The sequence below is a fragment of the Siphateles boraxobius genome, unplaced genomic scaffold, assembly GCF_051911475.1.
Source record: "Siphateles boraxobius isolate OS27281-9 unplaced genomic scaffold, OSU_SipBor_1 151, whole genome shotgun sequence".
In the NCBI taxonomy this organism is placed as follows: Eukaryota; Metazoa; Chordata; class Actinopteri; order Cypriniformes; family Leuciscidae; genus Siphateles; species Siphateles boraxobius.
The window spans coordinates 435001-452023 of NW_027508757.1; the positions used below are offsets into that span (position 1 = coordinate 435001).

At 35.6% G+C, this 17023-nt stretch overlaps 2 protein-coding genes across 3 annotated transcripts; both read right to left on the minus strand.

Moving 5' to 3' along the window:
* Positions 1 to 620: 620 nt before the first annotated feature.
* Positions 621 to 2321, minus strand: ddit4 (DNA-damage-inducible transcript 4). 2 transcript variants are annotated; one of them, XM_077230837.1, is made up of 3 exons: positions 2166 to 2321; positions 1717 to 1899; positions 621 to 1605 (listed from the first exon to the last, which is right to left on the minus strand). In XM_077230837.1, the coding sequence occupies exons 2-3, from the start codon at positions 1889 to 1891 to the stop codon at positions 1136 to 1138; spliced, it is 645 nt and encodes a 214-aa protein (XP_077086952.1). In that variant the 5' UTR covers positions 1892 to 1899; positions 2166 to 2321; the 3' UTR covers positions 621 to 1135. The 2 variants fall into 2 exon arrangements, with proteins under 2 accessions (XP_077086952.1, XP_077086951.1); XM_077230836.1 differs by having other exon boundaries at positions 621 to 1623.
* Positions 2322 to 7835: 5514 nt separating this feature from the next.
* On the minus strand, positions 7836 to 16943 carry anapc16 (anaphase promoting complex subunit 16). Its single transcript, XM_077230838.1, has 4 exons — positions 16813 to 16943; positions 15977 to 16125; positions 11910 to 11984; positions 7836 to 8178 (listed from the first exon to the last, which is right to left on the minus strand). The coding sequence occupies exons 2-4, from the start codon at positions 16116 to 16118 to the stop codon at positions 8069 to 8071; spliced, it is 327 nt and encodes a 108-aa protein (XP_077086953.1). The 5' UTR covers positions 16119 to 16125; positions 16813 to 16943; the 3' UTR covers positions 7836 to 8068.
* Between the last annotated feature and the right edge of the window lie 80 nt (positions 16944 to 17023).

The following is a 17023-nucleotide window of genomic DNA, read 5'->3' on the forward strand; positions in this document are numbered from 1 at the left end:
AACGCTGACCAGAACAACTGAGAGAAAGACAAACCCTTCATTTAATATTGAGCAAAACTATTAGAATACTCATTCATTGATCAGATTATTAATAAATCATCTTAAGACCAAATTGAAAGGCCATATTTTTTACATATCAAAAAAGTGCATTATCTGTATGGATCTACATTTTTTCAATAATTGTAAGACAGTTCTCAGTGTAGTGCATCTCTCAACATTAAAATAGTCAACAATGGAACACTTTTTCAAATAAGTAAATAGTGCATAATGCATTATCAGGGTATTCATAATGCACATTGTAATGCATTAAATCTTTCCTCAAACGTCTAACCACATTGCCTTATCACACATAATTATGTTTTGAGTATTAGAATGCATTATATCAGTGTTATGAGATTCAGTGCATCATAAATTGTAAGAATAACTAATGCATTATATAAAACAGTGCACACTGTATTTGAATAGCAAATATGTGGCGCGCATGAATTGATCAAATGCATACTGTATCATTAATACAATGCAAGTTGCTTTGGATAAAAGTGTTGTGTGAAAATGTCATCGCATATATTTTCCTCGCTCAGTTGAGCACGATTGGCTGAAAGCATTCAAGAAGACAAATATTAATTCAAAAAGATTTATTTTTTTGCATTTCTTTCAAAGTACAAAAAAACCCAACATGTTGCATTTGAATATCAAATAAATAAGATGCATGGAATATGCATATGACCATTTAAAAAAAAAAAAGTTAAAAGACCTCCCATTTGATCTAAGGGCACAATAACTGCATTCACACGTCTTTAAACAAACTGGCATAGAAGAAAAACAATGGTTTGCATGGAAAATAGCTGCCATATCTGGTTTCCATAAACCTGAGGTAGATGTTCCAAAACTCCTGCTTCACTGGAACGGCAGCAAAAGTGCAACATCAGTAACAAACAAAATATTACAAAGTATTTTAATGTACCCTATAAACCAGCATTACAAATGCCCTGCGAGTTGGTCATTTACCGCGTTAAACAGTCATACAACATGATTGTAACTTCGGGCCTCTTTATGGGCAACGAGACTAAATGGTTACAAGAGGCTTAATTTTTAAAAAACCTAGTAAAAGTCCATGTCATGTATGGAGTCAGTCTCAGCATTCTTCAATCAAGAGCTCTTCTGAGCTGTACAGTTTTCTTTTAATAACTCGAAATCCAGTGCTCAGTTTAAGTGCACGTCTGACAACCGGAGACGACGGAGATCTGCCTGTGAAAAGCCCCTGGATCTTCGGCCACAGACCCCTGGAGTCGAGCCTCAGCACTAGGGTCAGCTGGAACGTGGGCACCAGATACGGGTCAACCGCGATCTGTCCCGCAGCCTCGCATACGCTGTCCTGCTCCACACACAGATCGATGAGGGCACCGCGCAAACCACAGGGCTCGCTGACGGACAGATGCACCAGCTCGTGCCCGATGTGCTCCAGAAGTTTCTCTGGAATAAGGAGTTTGGAACAGTGCAGGACACCATCTTTGGCATCGGTCAGGTTAAGTGCGATGAGTTGCACCACTTCTTTGCACAATGCCTCTTCAGTGGGGTCGAAAAACATCTCGGATTCTGTCAGATCTGGCATGGATAGGGAACCTGCGTTCAACAAATGCATGCATTAAAATCAAGATCTTGCATGAAAGTTGGAAAAGTGCATTAGATCCACGACCAGAAGGTTCTGATATTTACCAGCATCTGATGCATCGTCTAAGCTGCTGTGTGTGTCTGAATCAGAGTCCTGGCTCTGGATGCTGTGCAGTTTCTGCATTAGTTTGCTCCAGGACAAGCGCTTGGATGGAGCGTCAGATGTTGGGGTGGATGAGAGACTTGAGTCTTCAGATGTAAGGCTGGAGATCAGCTGCATTATTCAGTCTGTAGAAGAAAAGGTTGGTTTTTATTATTCATGCGCGAGACTCAAAAGCAGCTGGTAAACAAGTCAGCCAAACAAAGAACAAACTAGAACGTCATTTTAACAAACAAAAAAACGTGCTTTTAATTTTGCACGGCTGATGATAATATTGGAGCAAACAGAACTGAAGTATATTCATTGTTGCGCTCTCATTGTACTTCAAGGTTTGAATGAACAGCAGGTAAGACGATAAAAACAGCCCTGAATAAACATTAAAACCTTAACTCACCGATATTCTGTGCTGTGTATCCGCAAATGCGATGAATTGTCTGTACGTTCCGTGTGAAAAAATAGTCCGTAACAAAGACTAACAACTAACAAAGACCTGTGTGAACCGGATTAAGTGCAGCAGCTGTTAGTATCTGCAGAATCCCTGCAAAACACTGACGCAACCCGTTCAGCGCCTCTTTATATACACACTGACCACGCCCCCTCGGACTTTACAGCCAATCAGCGTTAACGTCACGTCTTTCGCGTCCCAAGTTCGCCTGGTAACACTGAGCAGAATGAGAATCTGCAGTTGGTCTATTGTCTTCCGTGGAGGAGGGGATAGTACACTTCTCACTTCACCTATTGTACTCTCTCAGGACATGTAGGGGCGAATCTCACGTCCTGCTCATTTGGATGTGGTGTGACAGAAAGATATGTTGATTTGCATCTCGAATCGAAACAGGAGTTTGTATTGTGAAATACTGAATCTAGCAGCGCTTTCATCAATGACTGACTTCACTGAATAAACACTGACACTTCCAACTTATGCTGCCTCAAAGTCACGTTTTAATTGTTTTATCTGTTTAATTATTCATTTTTCTACCGATTTTATTCATGCGACTTCATGACCTCATATAGCTTCTTTTTTTTTTTTAAATAACCATTAAAATGTGTTTACAATGATGAAATACATTTTCAGAACTTTAGCTAATGTTCTCTCAAAGTTACGAACAAATGCTTTTACAGTAAAAATAATAGAACGTTCGTTCAAAGTTATCTGGTCTTTAATAACATTCTCAAAACATTTTTTTTAAATGTAACGATAATGTAACGGCTTGTTTTAGAACGTTCGGAGAACATTTAAAAGTAACATTCCCATAATGTTTAAATTATACAATGGAATGTTCACTTAATGCTCATATAACTAACCAAGAAAAAATGCTTTTAAGAATTTTTTTAATCACTTTTTTTTAATTTAGTATAATGAATGTTTTCATAACTTAATGAGAATGTATTTTTGTTAGCTGAGTAGTTACACTTTCTCTAATATGTTATAAAAAAAAAATCTTGATTTAAAAAGTCTATGGACACTTGAACGCTTCACACATTAACCCTCTTTAAAAGAACCAAATTAGCAAATGGTCTGAATCTGGTTGGGGGTTGTTCACATGTGACTGCTGAAACTAACCAAGTTAACACACTTTGGTGCATTAGAAAGAGCACACAAACTTAGAAACGAAAGTGTGTCCAGTTTTTATTTGTTAAGACTTCATGTGATTTCTCTTGGTCTTTGAGCTGATGAAGCTTGGTTCGCTCCAGTCGGAGGAGTGAAGGAAGGGTTAAACCTTTTCCTAGAATGAAGTTCTGGCTCTGGACTAAGGCCGTCCCACACGGACAGGCACATTCCAGCCCCCACACCATTCTTCTGTTTGCTAGGGTGTTTTCCTAGTGGATAAACCTCGAATCCTGCTGCAGCTTTTGCATATAATGCATTAGGATCACTGCATGAACACTGAAAACGTCAATGGGCCTCAAAATGTCTGTAAGGAGACTTTTTCTGTGTTCACTTGGTGTTAGACTATAGGATGGAAATTGATCCAAACATAAACAGAGGTTTCATTTGCTCTAAAGGCATGTGGTGCATTTAGAAACGCCTGCGATTCTTCACACCTCAGCAAAACTGGGCTTGACGACAACTGTTCTGACCTCTGTGTAGTCAAATGTGTCCTGAAGACGCTTGGTGAATGAGAAACCCTGTCTTTCCTGTGGGATGATGCAATATTAGCACATATATCACTGTATATACATCTGAATCACCTTATAAATAACCTTAAAATGTAAAGGCATGTGTTTATTTGTCGTTATTTGAGTAAATGAGATTCTTAACAACATCTTGGTAAGAAGATTTAGCCCTATTGAAAGGAAACAAACATGAGTGATAAAGTCAAATTTATGTTAAAAAAGTCATAATTATGAGATTAAAGTTGAAATTATGATGTCATGATTTAATTATTTTTCACATAGACCAGGGTTGAGATTAATCCAGGATTTGGCCTTAGTTTCACATTTTAAATGTTGAAAAATTGTGTGTCATAATTATAACTTTTCATCCCATAATTATGACTAAGTGTAAAAATGTTGACTTTCTAAGGCAAAATTCCAACTTAGTATATGTCATCTCGACTTTTTGTCATAATTTCAACTTTACGTAAGTAATAATTTTGACTTTTTGTCATATTTTTGCTTTTTAAGTCATAATTTCGACTTTTTATGTCATATTTTAGTTTTTTAAGTCATAATTTCGACTTTTTATGTCATATTTTAGTTTTTTAAGTCATAATTGCAACTTAATATGTCATAATTACAAATTTTTTAAGTCATAAATTCAACTTTAATCACCGTTTCGACTTTTCAAGTCACAATTTTGACCTTTGTAATTTTGACTTAGTATCTCGTATTTTTGTTTTTTTTAATCCTAATTTTGAATTAGCGTCATAATTTTGAATATGTCATCATTAGTCATAATTTTGATTTAGTATGTCATAATTTCGATTAAGTCATAATTTCGACTTTTTACGCCACAATTTTTAATCAGTATGTCATAATTTCGACAGATGTCAACTTTTTAATTCATAATTTTGACATTTTAAGCCATAATTTTGATTGAGTGTCATAATTTTGACTTTGTATATCATAATTTTGTTTTTTATGGCACAACTTTGACTGGCATCATTTTGTCTTTTCAAGTCATAATTTCCACTTTTTATGTCATTATTTAGTTTTTTTATAAGCACTTTGACTTAGTATGACATAATTTTGACTTTTCTGTCGTAATTTTAGCTTTTTTCATAGTTTCTACTTAAAAAAATATCCATATATAACTGGGTTGTTAATCCTCTACAACTAAAATCTGCAATACCAGGTTGCTTTGGATCAAAAGCATGTTGAGTAAAACTCATTTATAACTAAAGCAGCTGTAATGATTTCCACAAAATGCTTCAACAATGGCTGGAAGGCTTCCTAGGATAAAACATTTGAATGAAACCCTTTGGCCACTTCAACAGTAAATAATAAAGGGCAAAGAATTAAGCAAATTGCTCAAGAAATCAACTATGTTTATCCCTCTCCAGAAACCCTCAGAGACGGGCTAAAGTTTCACTACGACCTTTATATCCAGCTCTTCATACACACATTCCTATACGTATAGGCTATATGCATGAAACGTGAGGGTTGTTGGACAGAAGCCAAACTTCACAGACGTACTTCAGCACACACGAGAGAGGACAAACAGTTCCCTCTGAATGAAAACAGAGACACGTGTCCCCGACCACGAACAAAACATACTGTAACAACGTAACAGAGGCTCATATACTTTACGAGTGTCAATGATCCAAAATGTTGCCATAAAATCAACAGCATACGCACTTTTATGCTTTTGTACTTCTGAAAACAAGAAAGAAAGAGCAATGTTTGCGCAATGTGCTGGATTTACAGAAGTGTACAGTATCATATTGTGCTCAGAGTCAGTTGTTTTATTTGTGTGCATAACACAGTGAAACATGCCAAATTGTGACATAATTTTTGTCCATACAAAGAAATGATGTGTGAACTCATGCAAAAACAAGAGAGAACCAGCCAAATATTAAACCCTAATAACTCTTATTTCTAACACAAAAAAACACCACAAAAATGTTTTCTTTATACCTTAATAAAAACTATACTTTATTTAAATTTACATTAACTACTAAATGATGTATTTATACATTTCTGTATTTATTGTACTGGCTTTAATATATTATTAAAAACTGTATTACAGTAATGAAAATCACTAATTAAGAATAAGTTTTATAAAATAATAAACTGAAGTGTCTGGATGGATTAATTTTATGCAAAATTCTAACAGATATAAAATTGATTGTCGTGAAAATGCATGTTTCCTTGCAAAGCATCTTAATGGGCTTCGTTTTCTTGCAAAAAAATTTCTTCTTTCTTTCTTTCTTTCTTTCTTTCTTTCTTTCTTTCTTTCTTTCTTTCTTTCTTCAGATTTCTGGTGTGTGATGTAGTTTTCTGAGCTCCACCCTCTCGTGGTCCGGCTTTAGGACCCAGCAGTGTGTGTGTGTGTGTGTGTGTGTGTAGAAACGCCCTTGTGTGCAACAGTGTTCAATCAACATCTCATCTCAGCTTAAACAGAACAGAACGTCCAGTGCTTTTATCCAGCAATGTCTCTGCTCGATAAACATCTATTGAGCATTTGAAGGAACTCAAAGTGACGAGGCTCACATTACATCAGCCCGTTCTTACAATGTTCCCCAACTTTTAACATTAACTTTTATTCGTATTATTTCCACATGATATTCCCCAGTTGATCTTAAATGTCAAGTCTGAGCGCTTTGATGGAGGGATGTGAAACACACACCTCTGAAGGCTTGTTGATGTGTGTGTGTGTGTGTGTGTAGGAGCTGCTTCATATCAAGGACTAGAGAATGTGGGTCTTGTTTTCCTTCTCAACAGCTGCTGTCCGTCAGTCTGTCCACCCACACACACACACACACACGACTCTCACGTTTGTCTCTCACACACACTAACCTTCAGCCACTGCATGCTGAAGCAAAACTGCTTTCTTATACATTTTTTTTTTTTTTTTTGCTCAGTTGACTAAACTAAACAACTGAAAATTTAAAGAAGTCATGCACTGAAAATCATTTTTGTACTGGTCAAGTGTAAATATGACACACTTTGCTCTTTGCAAATGGTTCATGCTTTGAATAAATAAATGCATGGACACGTTAGAGGATAATTGAAAAACTGTTTGATTGATTGTTTATATTGTCGCAAAACTATCGTCCAGGTCTACTATACTAATAAAGCAGCTCTACAGAAGACAAGTGTCATTATTCAGCGAGAGTCAGTTCAGTGTTGATTCAATTCAGTTCAATAACAGAATCAATGTTCCAAAATTCATCAATTATGAAACTAATTCGATTCAGCTGTAAAGCAGCTCTAAAAAGACAATAGTGTTGTTATTCAGTTCAGTGTTGATTCAATTCAGTGCAACTAGGAGTCAAAAATGATGGAGATGTTTGTTTTTAATGACACTGCATCGAATAAACTATCAAAATATGAGGGAAATATTTTATAAATATTTTAAATATGAGGGAAGAACAAAAACAAGATATTTATCCGACACATTTTTTTTTTAACTGACAGGAAAAAGCACTCATTGACTACAACATAATCAGTTATTAATATTTCATTGATTCTCTCTTGTTTTTTGCATGTGTTCATACATAATTTCTTATTATAGAAAATTATGTCGCATAATTTGGCATGTTTAATTTTGTTATCACAAATAAAACAATCGACTCCAATCACAACTACACAATATGACTATAAAATCTTTTTAGATTTGATAAAAATTAAACATTTTGAATAATAAGATGTCAGTTTTCAAAGCCAGACATCAATTTTCTACACCACTGTATAAAGCATGAAGATTTTCTGTAAAGCTGCTTTGAAACAGTGTGTGTGGAAAGTGGCATATAAATAAACTTGAGTTTTTTTTCTTTAAAATAACATGTATTGATAAAGACAAAGAACACGCATTAATAAGATCCATTAACAGGATCAATGCGGATTTCGTGTAAAGTTTTGAATGCATCCTTCAAAATAACTCATGCAACTTCATTGATTGTGCTTAAAAAAGATTTTTATTGATCATGTATTCTGTTATTTCAAGGTCTTACTAAGGCTTTATTCGAAACACAATGCATAGTTACACACATGATCACAAAAACTCTAAAAATGTGCAAAACGATATATAAACCTACAGTACACGTGACATTCATAACTCTGGTTTCAGTTCATTGAAGACGAGGGATCGCAGGATAATGAAGATGTTGACACGCAGAGAATCTGATCCAGTTATGAGGTTGTGAATCCCAGGAGCTGCTCGATGGGTTTATATTTCCACTCGTCCGCCTCCAGCTGCTCCACCAGTCCTGCCAGACGCTCCATCCGGGAGACCTGCTGATCTGAGGTCAGAGACAGCATCACAAACCTGTCAATCTGCTGATCTGAGGTCAGAGACAGCATCACAAACCGGATTCCACAACAGCAACCATCTGTCAATCTCAGGTCTCGAGTCAGCTTTATTTCAATTCAAAATTGCTCAATTGGCATGACTGTACACAATACAATATTGCCAAAGCTTGGAATACATAGAATAATTATAAAGACAATAAAATATTTTAACATAACTTAAATCTAAATGTACAAATTAAGTCAATTGTACAAATTAGAATTAAAAAAAATTTTTTTTTCTATAGAGTTTATTATCAAGTATGAGACTAATTCAAATTCAGCTCTAGAGACAACCGTCATTATTCAGCATAATTCAGTTCAGTTTTGATTCTGTTCAAAATTCATCAATTATGACACTTATACAACCGAAATAATCCAAGGTTTTTATTTAATACCGTGGCTAGACTAACAAATAAACAGACGTCGTCTGAACAAAATACCTCGTTACAGTTTAGTAGTAATGATTTCATGAACTTCTTCACCGAGAAAATTGAAAGCATCAGAATCAAAATCGTAAACGTTCGATCTTTGCTCGCGCCTTATAATTCGGCCGCAATTATCACCCCGCAAGAACAATTACAATGCTTTACAACCATAGAACAAAAAGAGTTAAATAAACTTATCACTTCATCTAAAACAACAACATGTTTATTAGATCCTATACCAACTGAACTACTGAAAGAAGTGTTACCTGTAGTGGAAGAGCCTCTTCTCAATATTATTAACTCATCTTTATCTTTAGGTCATGTTCCAAGAACGTTCAAGCTGGCAGTTATAAAACCTCTTATTAAGAAACCACAATTAGATCCAAATAACCTAGCAAATTACAGACCCATTTCGAATCTTCCATTTATGTCAAAAATATTAGAAAAAGTTGTGTCCGCTCAACTCGGCTCTTTCTTGCAAGAAAACGACATCTATGAAAAGTTTCAGTCTGGATTCAGGCCACATCATAGCACTGAAACTGCGCTTGTTAGAATCACAAATGATTTACTTTTAGCTTCGGACCAAGGCTGTATCTCAGTACTAGTTTTACTTGATCTTAGTGCTGCGTTCGATACTATAGATCACACAATACTCTTAGATCGACTACAAAATTACACTGGTGTTCAAGGACAAGCATTAAGCTGGTTCAGGTCATACTTATCTGATCGCTACCATTTCGTCTACTTAAATGGAGAAAAATCGATTATAACTTCGGCAAACTATGGAGTGCCGCAGGGATCTGTGTTAGGCCCTTTATTATTCTCAATATATATGCTGCCACTTGGTAATATTCTAAGGAAACATGGAATTAGTTTCCATTGTTATGCTGATGACACTCAAATATATATTTCCTCACGGCCAGATGAATACGCTAAATTATCCAAATTGACAGATTGTGTTAAAGATATAAAAGATTGGATGACGCATAATTTTCTTTTATTAAATCCAGACAAGACAGAGGTAATACTTATCGGTTCTAAAAACCGTCCACAAAACCTTTCACAGCACGACTTTAACATAGTAGGATGCCCTGTTACTCTATCCGCTACAGTAAGAGACCTGGGTGTTACATTAGACTGCAACCTGTCTTTTGAAAAGCATATTTCATATGTTACAAAAACAGCCTTTTTCCACCTTAGAAACATTGCTAAGCTACGTAATATGCTATCAGTCTCTGATGCAGAAAAGTTAGTTCATGCATTCATGACCTCGAGACTAGATTACTGTAATGCTTTATTAGCTGGTTGTCCTGCATCTTCAATAAACAAGCTACAGTTAGTCCAAAATGCAGCCGCTAGAGTTCTTACTAGATTAAGAAAATATGATCATATAACACCGATTTTATCATCACTTCATTGGTTACCTATAAAGTTCCGTATTAATTACAAGGTATTGCTTTTGACTTATAAAGCTCTAAATGGTTTAGCTCCAGTCTATTTAACGGATCTTCTATCGCCTTACAATCCATCGCGCTCTTTAAGATCACTAGATTCGAGGTTTCTGGTCATTCCTAGGATATCCAGATCCACCAAAGGAGGCAGAGCATTTTCACATTTAGCTCCGAAGCTCTGGAATAGCCTTCCTGATATTGTTCGTTGCTCAGACTCGCTCTCCCAGTTTAAAACTAGACTGAAGACGCATCTATTTAGCCAGGCATTCATATAAATTTTTTATCTTACAGTTACTGTAAATTCGGCCTCTAGTTCATAAACGCCAGAGGAGAACTGGCCCCCGACTGAGCCTGGGTTCTCCCAAGGTTTTTTTTTTCTCCATTGGGTCACCTGATGGGGTGTTAGGACACCATTAGGTCACTGGATGGAGTTTTTCGGTTCCTTGCCACTGTTGCCTTTGGCTTGCTCAGTTGGGGATATTCAAATTAATTAACCAATAATACCATTGATCAGCTCTACCAAACTTGGATGTCTTTTTTCCAGTAATAAACAAACATTAAGTTGTTTTGATTGATACTGTGAAGCAGCTTTGATACAATCTGTATTGTGAAAAGCGCTATATAAATATATTTGACTTGACTTGACTTATTTCAGTAATAAAGCAGCTCTACAGAAGACAATAGTGTCGTTATTCAGCGAGTCAGTTCAATGTTGATTCAATTCCGTTCAAAATTCAATTCAATTAAAAAATCCTCAATTATTGACAACTCAGTTATAAGACGGCTCTAAAAAAAACAAGTGTAGTTATTCAGATCAATTCAATGATGTAGATGTTGCACAATTCATAAATTAGGACACTAATTTGATTAAGTTATAAAGCTCTACAGAAGACAATAGTGTCGTTATTCAGCGAGTCAGTTCAATGTTGATTCAATTCAGTTAAAAAATCAATTCAATTCATTATTAACTATTCAGGTATAAGACTGCTTTAAAAAAACAAGTGTAGTTACTCAGATCAATTCAATTCAGTTCAATAAAAATATAGATGTTGCACAATTCATAAATTATGACACTAATTTGATACAGTAATAAAGCAGCTCTACAGAAGACAATAGTGTCGTTATTCAGCGAGAGTCAGTTCAGTGTTGATTCAATTCAGTTCAATAACAGTGTAGAAAAAAATTCATCAATTATGAAACAAATTTGATTCAGCTGTAAAGCAGCCCTAAAAAGACAATAGTGTTGTTATTCAGATTAAATTACAGTAGTTCATTGTTGATTCAGTTCAATAGCAGTGTAGATGTGGCAAAATTCATCAATAATGAAACTAATTTGATTCGGCTCTAAAAGTGAATTGAATTCACAAGTGATCTGGGCACTAAATCAAAAATATTCAAGGCCTGTGAATGATGATTGCAATAAACTAGTCTTACAAGTTAGTCATCCATTTTTTTTCTAGCCAGTTACATAAAAAGGTAGATTGGTCTAATTTAAATCCGAATTTTAATTAATCTGATCTAATTTTACATCTGGTGTAAAGATGCGGTTTGGTTGATCGGATCACTAGAGGACGATGCTAAATACAGGTGTAAACGCGAGTCTAAAACATTTGATTTAAACTTTGTCAGCTAGTGAAACAAGACCCTCGAAGAAATCAGGACAGATGTGGACAAAACGGGAATGTGTCCCTCGTCTACTTGTGATCCGATTGACCAGAACACATGGTAATGCCTGGTGTAAACAGGGCCTTATGAATTTCAGTCTTAAACTTCATCTGTGAAACTGAGTGCAAGTGTGTTACTTACCATGTTTAACCTGCTTCAGAGTGGATGCAACTTGATAGCTGAACACAGACTCACACAAAAACCTATCAGATCCATCTGTGGAAAAAAGGCAAATGCATGCATGCAGTAGATCAGCATTGTGGAAAACATGTGACAAACATGCAAACACATACAAAGAGGCTGTAGGTCACAGAGCCGACCTGTTCTGCGCAACTGCACCTTGAGCTCATTAACTAACCGGCGGGAATTACCCCTCATAACAAACCCTGTCCTGACCCAGGAACTAAAGAGCTACAACTGAAGGACCTTAATGGGATTGTTCACCCAAAAAATGAAAGTTACCCCATGATTTACTGACCCTCAAGCCATCCTAGGTGTGTATGAGTTAATCGTCGAGTGTTGCTCTTGTGGCGTAAGTCGACTTGCGTAGGCCGTCAGCCGGAAACTAGTTATTTTACTTTATAAAGTTTTAAATATGAATATTTTTCTTACACAAAAACCAATGGCTTTATATTTAAGAAGGACTTTATTAACCCGCCAGAGCCTGCGGAGCGCTTTATGATGATAGATGCACTTTTATGATGATAGATGCACTTTTATGATGGGCAGATGCACTTTTATGATGATAGATGCACTTTTATGATGATAGATGCACTTTTATGATGGGCAGATGCACTTTTATGATGATAGATGCACTTTTATGATGGGCAGATGCACTTTTATGATGATAGATGCACTTTTATGATGATAGATGCACTTTTATGATGGGCAGATGCACTTTTATGATGATAGATGCACTTTTATGATGGGCAGATGCACTTTTATGATGATAGATGCACTTTTATGATGGACAGATGCACTTTTATGATGGACAGATGCACTTTTATGATGGACAGATGCACTTTTATGATGGATAGATGTACTTTTATGATGGATAGATGTACTTTTATGATGGACAGATGCACTTTTATGATGGACAGATGCACTTTTATGATGGACAGATGCACTTTTATGATGGACAGATGCACTTTTATGATGGACAGATGTACTTTTATGATGGACAGATGCACTTTTATGATGGACAGATGCACTTTTATGATGATAGATGCACTTTTATGATGGACAGATGCACTTTTATGATGGACAGATGCACTTTTATGATGGATAGATGCACTTTTATGATGGACAGATGCACTTTTATGATGGACAGATGCACTTTTATGATGATAGATGCACTTTTATGATGGATAGATGCACTTTTATGATGGACAGATGCAGTTTTATGATGGACAGATGCACTTTTATGATGGACAGATGCACTTTTATGATGGATAGATGCACTTTTATGATGGACAGATGCAGTTTTATGATGATAGATGCACTTTTATGATGGATAGATGTACTTTTATGATGGACAGATGCACTTTTATGATGGACAGATGCACTTTTATGATGGACAGATGCACTTTTATGATGGACAGATGTACTTTTATGATGGACAGATGCACTTTTATGATGGACAGATGTACTTTTATGATGGACAGATGCACTTTTATGATGGACAGATGCACTTTTATGATGATAGATGCACTTTTATGATGGACAGATGCACTTTTATGATGGACAGATGCACTTTTATGATGGATAGATGCACTTTTATGATGGACAGATGCACTTTTATGATGGACAGATGCACTTTTATGATGATAGATGCACTTTTATGATGGATAGATGCACTTTTATGATGGACAGATGCAGTTTTATGATGGACAGATGCACTTTTATGATGGACAGATGCACTTTTATGATGGATAGATGCACTTTTATGATGGACAGATGCACTTTTATGATGATAGATGCACTTTTATGATGGATAGATGTACTTTTATGATGGACAGATGCACTTTTATGATGGACAGATGCACTTTTATGATGGACAGATGCACTTTTATGATGGACAGATGCACTTTTATGATGGACAGATGTACTTTTATGATGGACAGATGCACTTTTATGATGGACAGATGCACTTTTATGATGATAGATGCACTTTTATGATGGACAGATGCACTTTTATGATGGACAGATGCACTTTTATGATGGATAGATGCACTTTTATGATGGACAGATGCACTTTTATGATGGACAGATGCACTTTTATGATGATAGATGCACTTTTATGATGGATAGATGCACTTTTATGATGGACAGATGCAGTTTTATGATGGACAGATGCACTTTTATGATGGACAGATGCACTTTTATGATGGATAGATGCACTTTTATGATGGACAGATGCACTTTTATGATGGACAGATGCACTTTTATGATGGATAGATGCACTTTTATGATGGACAGATGCAGTTTTATGATGGACAGATGCACTTTTATGATGGACAGATGCACTTTTATGATGGATAGATGCACTTTTATGATGGACAGATGCACTTTTATGATGGACAGATGCACTTTTATGATGGACAGATGCACTTTTATGATGGATAGATGTACTTTTATGATGGATAGATGTACTTTTATGATGGACAGATGCACTTTTATGATGGACAGATGCACTTTTATGATGGACAGATGCACTTTTATGATGGACAGATGCACTTTTATGATGGACAGATGTACTTTTATGATGGACAGATGCACTTTTATGATGGACAGATGCACTTTTATGATGGATAGATGCACTTTTATGATGGATAGATGCACTTTTATGATGGATAGATGCACTTTTATTATGGATAGATGCACTTTTATGATGGATAGATGCACTTTTATGATGGATAGATGCACTTTTATGATGGATAGATGCACTTTTATGATGGACAGATGCACTTTTATGATGGATAGATGTACTTTTATGATGGACAGATGCACTTTTATGATGGACAGATGCACTTTTATGATGGACAGATGCACTTTTATGATGGACAGATGTACTTTTATGATGGACAGATGCACTTTTATGATGGACAGATGCACTTTTATGATGGATAGATGCACTTTTATGATGGATAGATGCACTTTTATGATGGACAGATGCACTTTTATGATGGATAGATGCACTTTTATGATGGATAGATGCACTTTTATTATGGATAGATGCACTTTTATGATGGATAGATGCACTTTTATGAAGGATAGATGCACTTTTATGATGGACAGATGCACTTTTATGATGGATAGATGCACTTTTATGATGGACAGATGCACTTTTATGATGGACAGATGCACTTTTATGATGGATAGATGCACTTTTATGATGGATAGATGCACTTTTATGATGGATAGATGCACTTTTATTATGGATAGATGCACTTTTATGATGGATAGATGCACTTTTATGAAGGATAGATGCACTTATATGATGATAGATGCACTTATATGATGATAGATGCATAGATTTACTTTTATGATGGATAGATGCACTTTTATGAAGGATAGATGCACTTATATGATGATAGATGCACTTATATGATGATAGATGCATAGATGCACTTTTATGATGGATAGATGCACTTTTATGATGGACAGATGCACTTATATGATGATAGATGCACTTATATGATGATAGATGCACTTATATGATGATAGATGCATAGATTTACTTTTATGATGGATAGATGTACTTTTATGAAGGATAGATGCACTTTTATGATGATAGATGCACTTTTATGATGATAGATGCACTTTTATGATGATAGATGCACTTTTATGATGATAGATGCACTTTTATGATGGATAGATGCACAGATGCAATTTTATCATGGAAATATGCGCTTCGATGGACATTCACTGCCATTATAAAGCTTGGAAGATCCAGGACATTTTTTAATAAAACTCTGATTGTATTCGTCTGAAAGAAGAATGTTACATAAATCTAGGATGACTTGAGGGTGAGTATATCATGGGTTAATTTAGATTTTTGGGTGAACTATCCCTTTAACTGGATGTTTTATTACAGTAAAAATCTTTCCAGAGCAGTTTATATAACAGGCTTATGTTGCAACTGGATGTGTCATTACTTAAATGGTGCAAAACAAAAAGAGAAATAAAGAGTGAAACGGAGCACAAACCCTCCATCATCTCTCCAGCTCCTTTCGGGTAGGTGTACAGGACTTTCCTGGGTGGGATGAGCTCCGAAGCGCTGAAACCGGAGCCGGTCACCGAGCTGCCACTGACTCCGCCAGCCGAGGACGAGGACGAAGATGCTGCCATTCACAACCTGGACAGACAGATCACACATTAATACACTACAAACACCAGTTATATGCACTGCAACATGCCTTCCATAGCTCTATATGACATTTACAATACATACATTACCACAATATATTTATGCAAACATTGAATATATATTATAGTCTGCTTCTTTCTATATACTCATAAAAATATACTTGTGTTTATACTTGTTCTCTGAGAGTAGCCACTCTAGATTTCGTTGTATTGTGTACAATGTCAATAAAGCATCTTACTTACTTAAAAATAATATAGAAATGAGTTTGTGAAATAAGAAAACATTTCTTTAATTAATTCAAGATGGGCAAGGACTAACGTTAGCACCACTATATAGTCTGTGTGTGTGTGTGTGTGTGTGTGTGTTTATATATATATATATATATATATATAGAGAGAGAGAGAGAGAGAGAGAGAGAGAGAGAGAGAGAGAGAGAGAGAGAAAGCACAGAATACATTTAATTATACAAATTGTCTTTAACTTTGACCTTAAAATACATTAATAAAATGGTAAGTAAACGTTATTGACATTTTGAAATCATACATAACAGACAACACAGCGCCATTATCACAATTCCACGTTTCATTACAGTTTCAAGAGCAATCGATACAATAATAAATCAAAATCAGGTTAAATAAAGTGGTAAAAATCGTGTACTATTTTTATGATTACAACCTGTCACCAAAAGCTCCGCCACTGCTGTTATTCCTTTCTTCAGTTGGCTTGTTTACGTCATTTTGACGCTGATAGGATGTTGGCGCGCCCCCTAACGTCGTGGCGTAATGGGACAAATGTGATGTGATGTTAATTTGTATATTATGCTTTTGTACGTTTGGCACTATTATTATTATTACTAAATATAATTAATTAATTTTCTATTTAAAAA

Excerpts from the sequence above, each read along its gene's own strand:
- anapc16 (XM_077230838.1), bottom strand. The coding sequence starts at position 16,118 with ATGGCAGCATCTTCGTCCTCGTCCTCGGCTGGCGGAGTCAGTGGCAGC. Across the intron at positions 11,985-15,976 it reads AGCTGGAGAGATGATGGAGG|ATGGATCTGATAGGTTTTTG; the intron begins GTTTGTGCTCCG and ends TTTTTTCCACAG. Across the intron at positions 8,179-11,909 it reads TCTGAAGCAGGTTAAACATG|ATCAGCAGGTCTCCCGGATG; the intron begins GTAAGTAACACA and ends CTCTGACCTCAG.
- ddit4 (XM_077230836.1), bottom strand. The coding sequence starts at position 1,891 with ATGCAGCTGATCTCCAGCCTTACATCTGAAGACTCAAGTCTCTCATCC. Across the intron at positions 1,624-1,716 it reads AGACGATGCATCAGATGCTG|GTTCCCTATCCATGCCAGAT; the intron begins GTAAATATCAGA and ends TGTTGAACGCAG.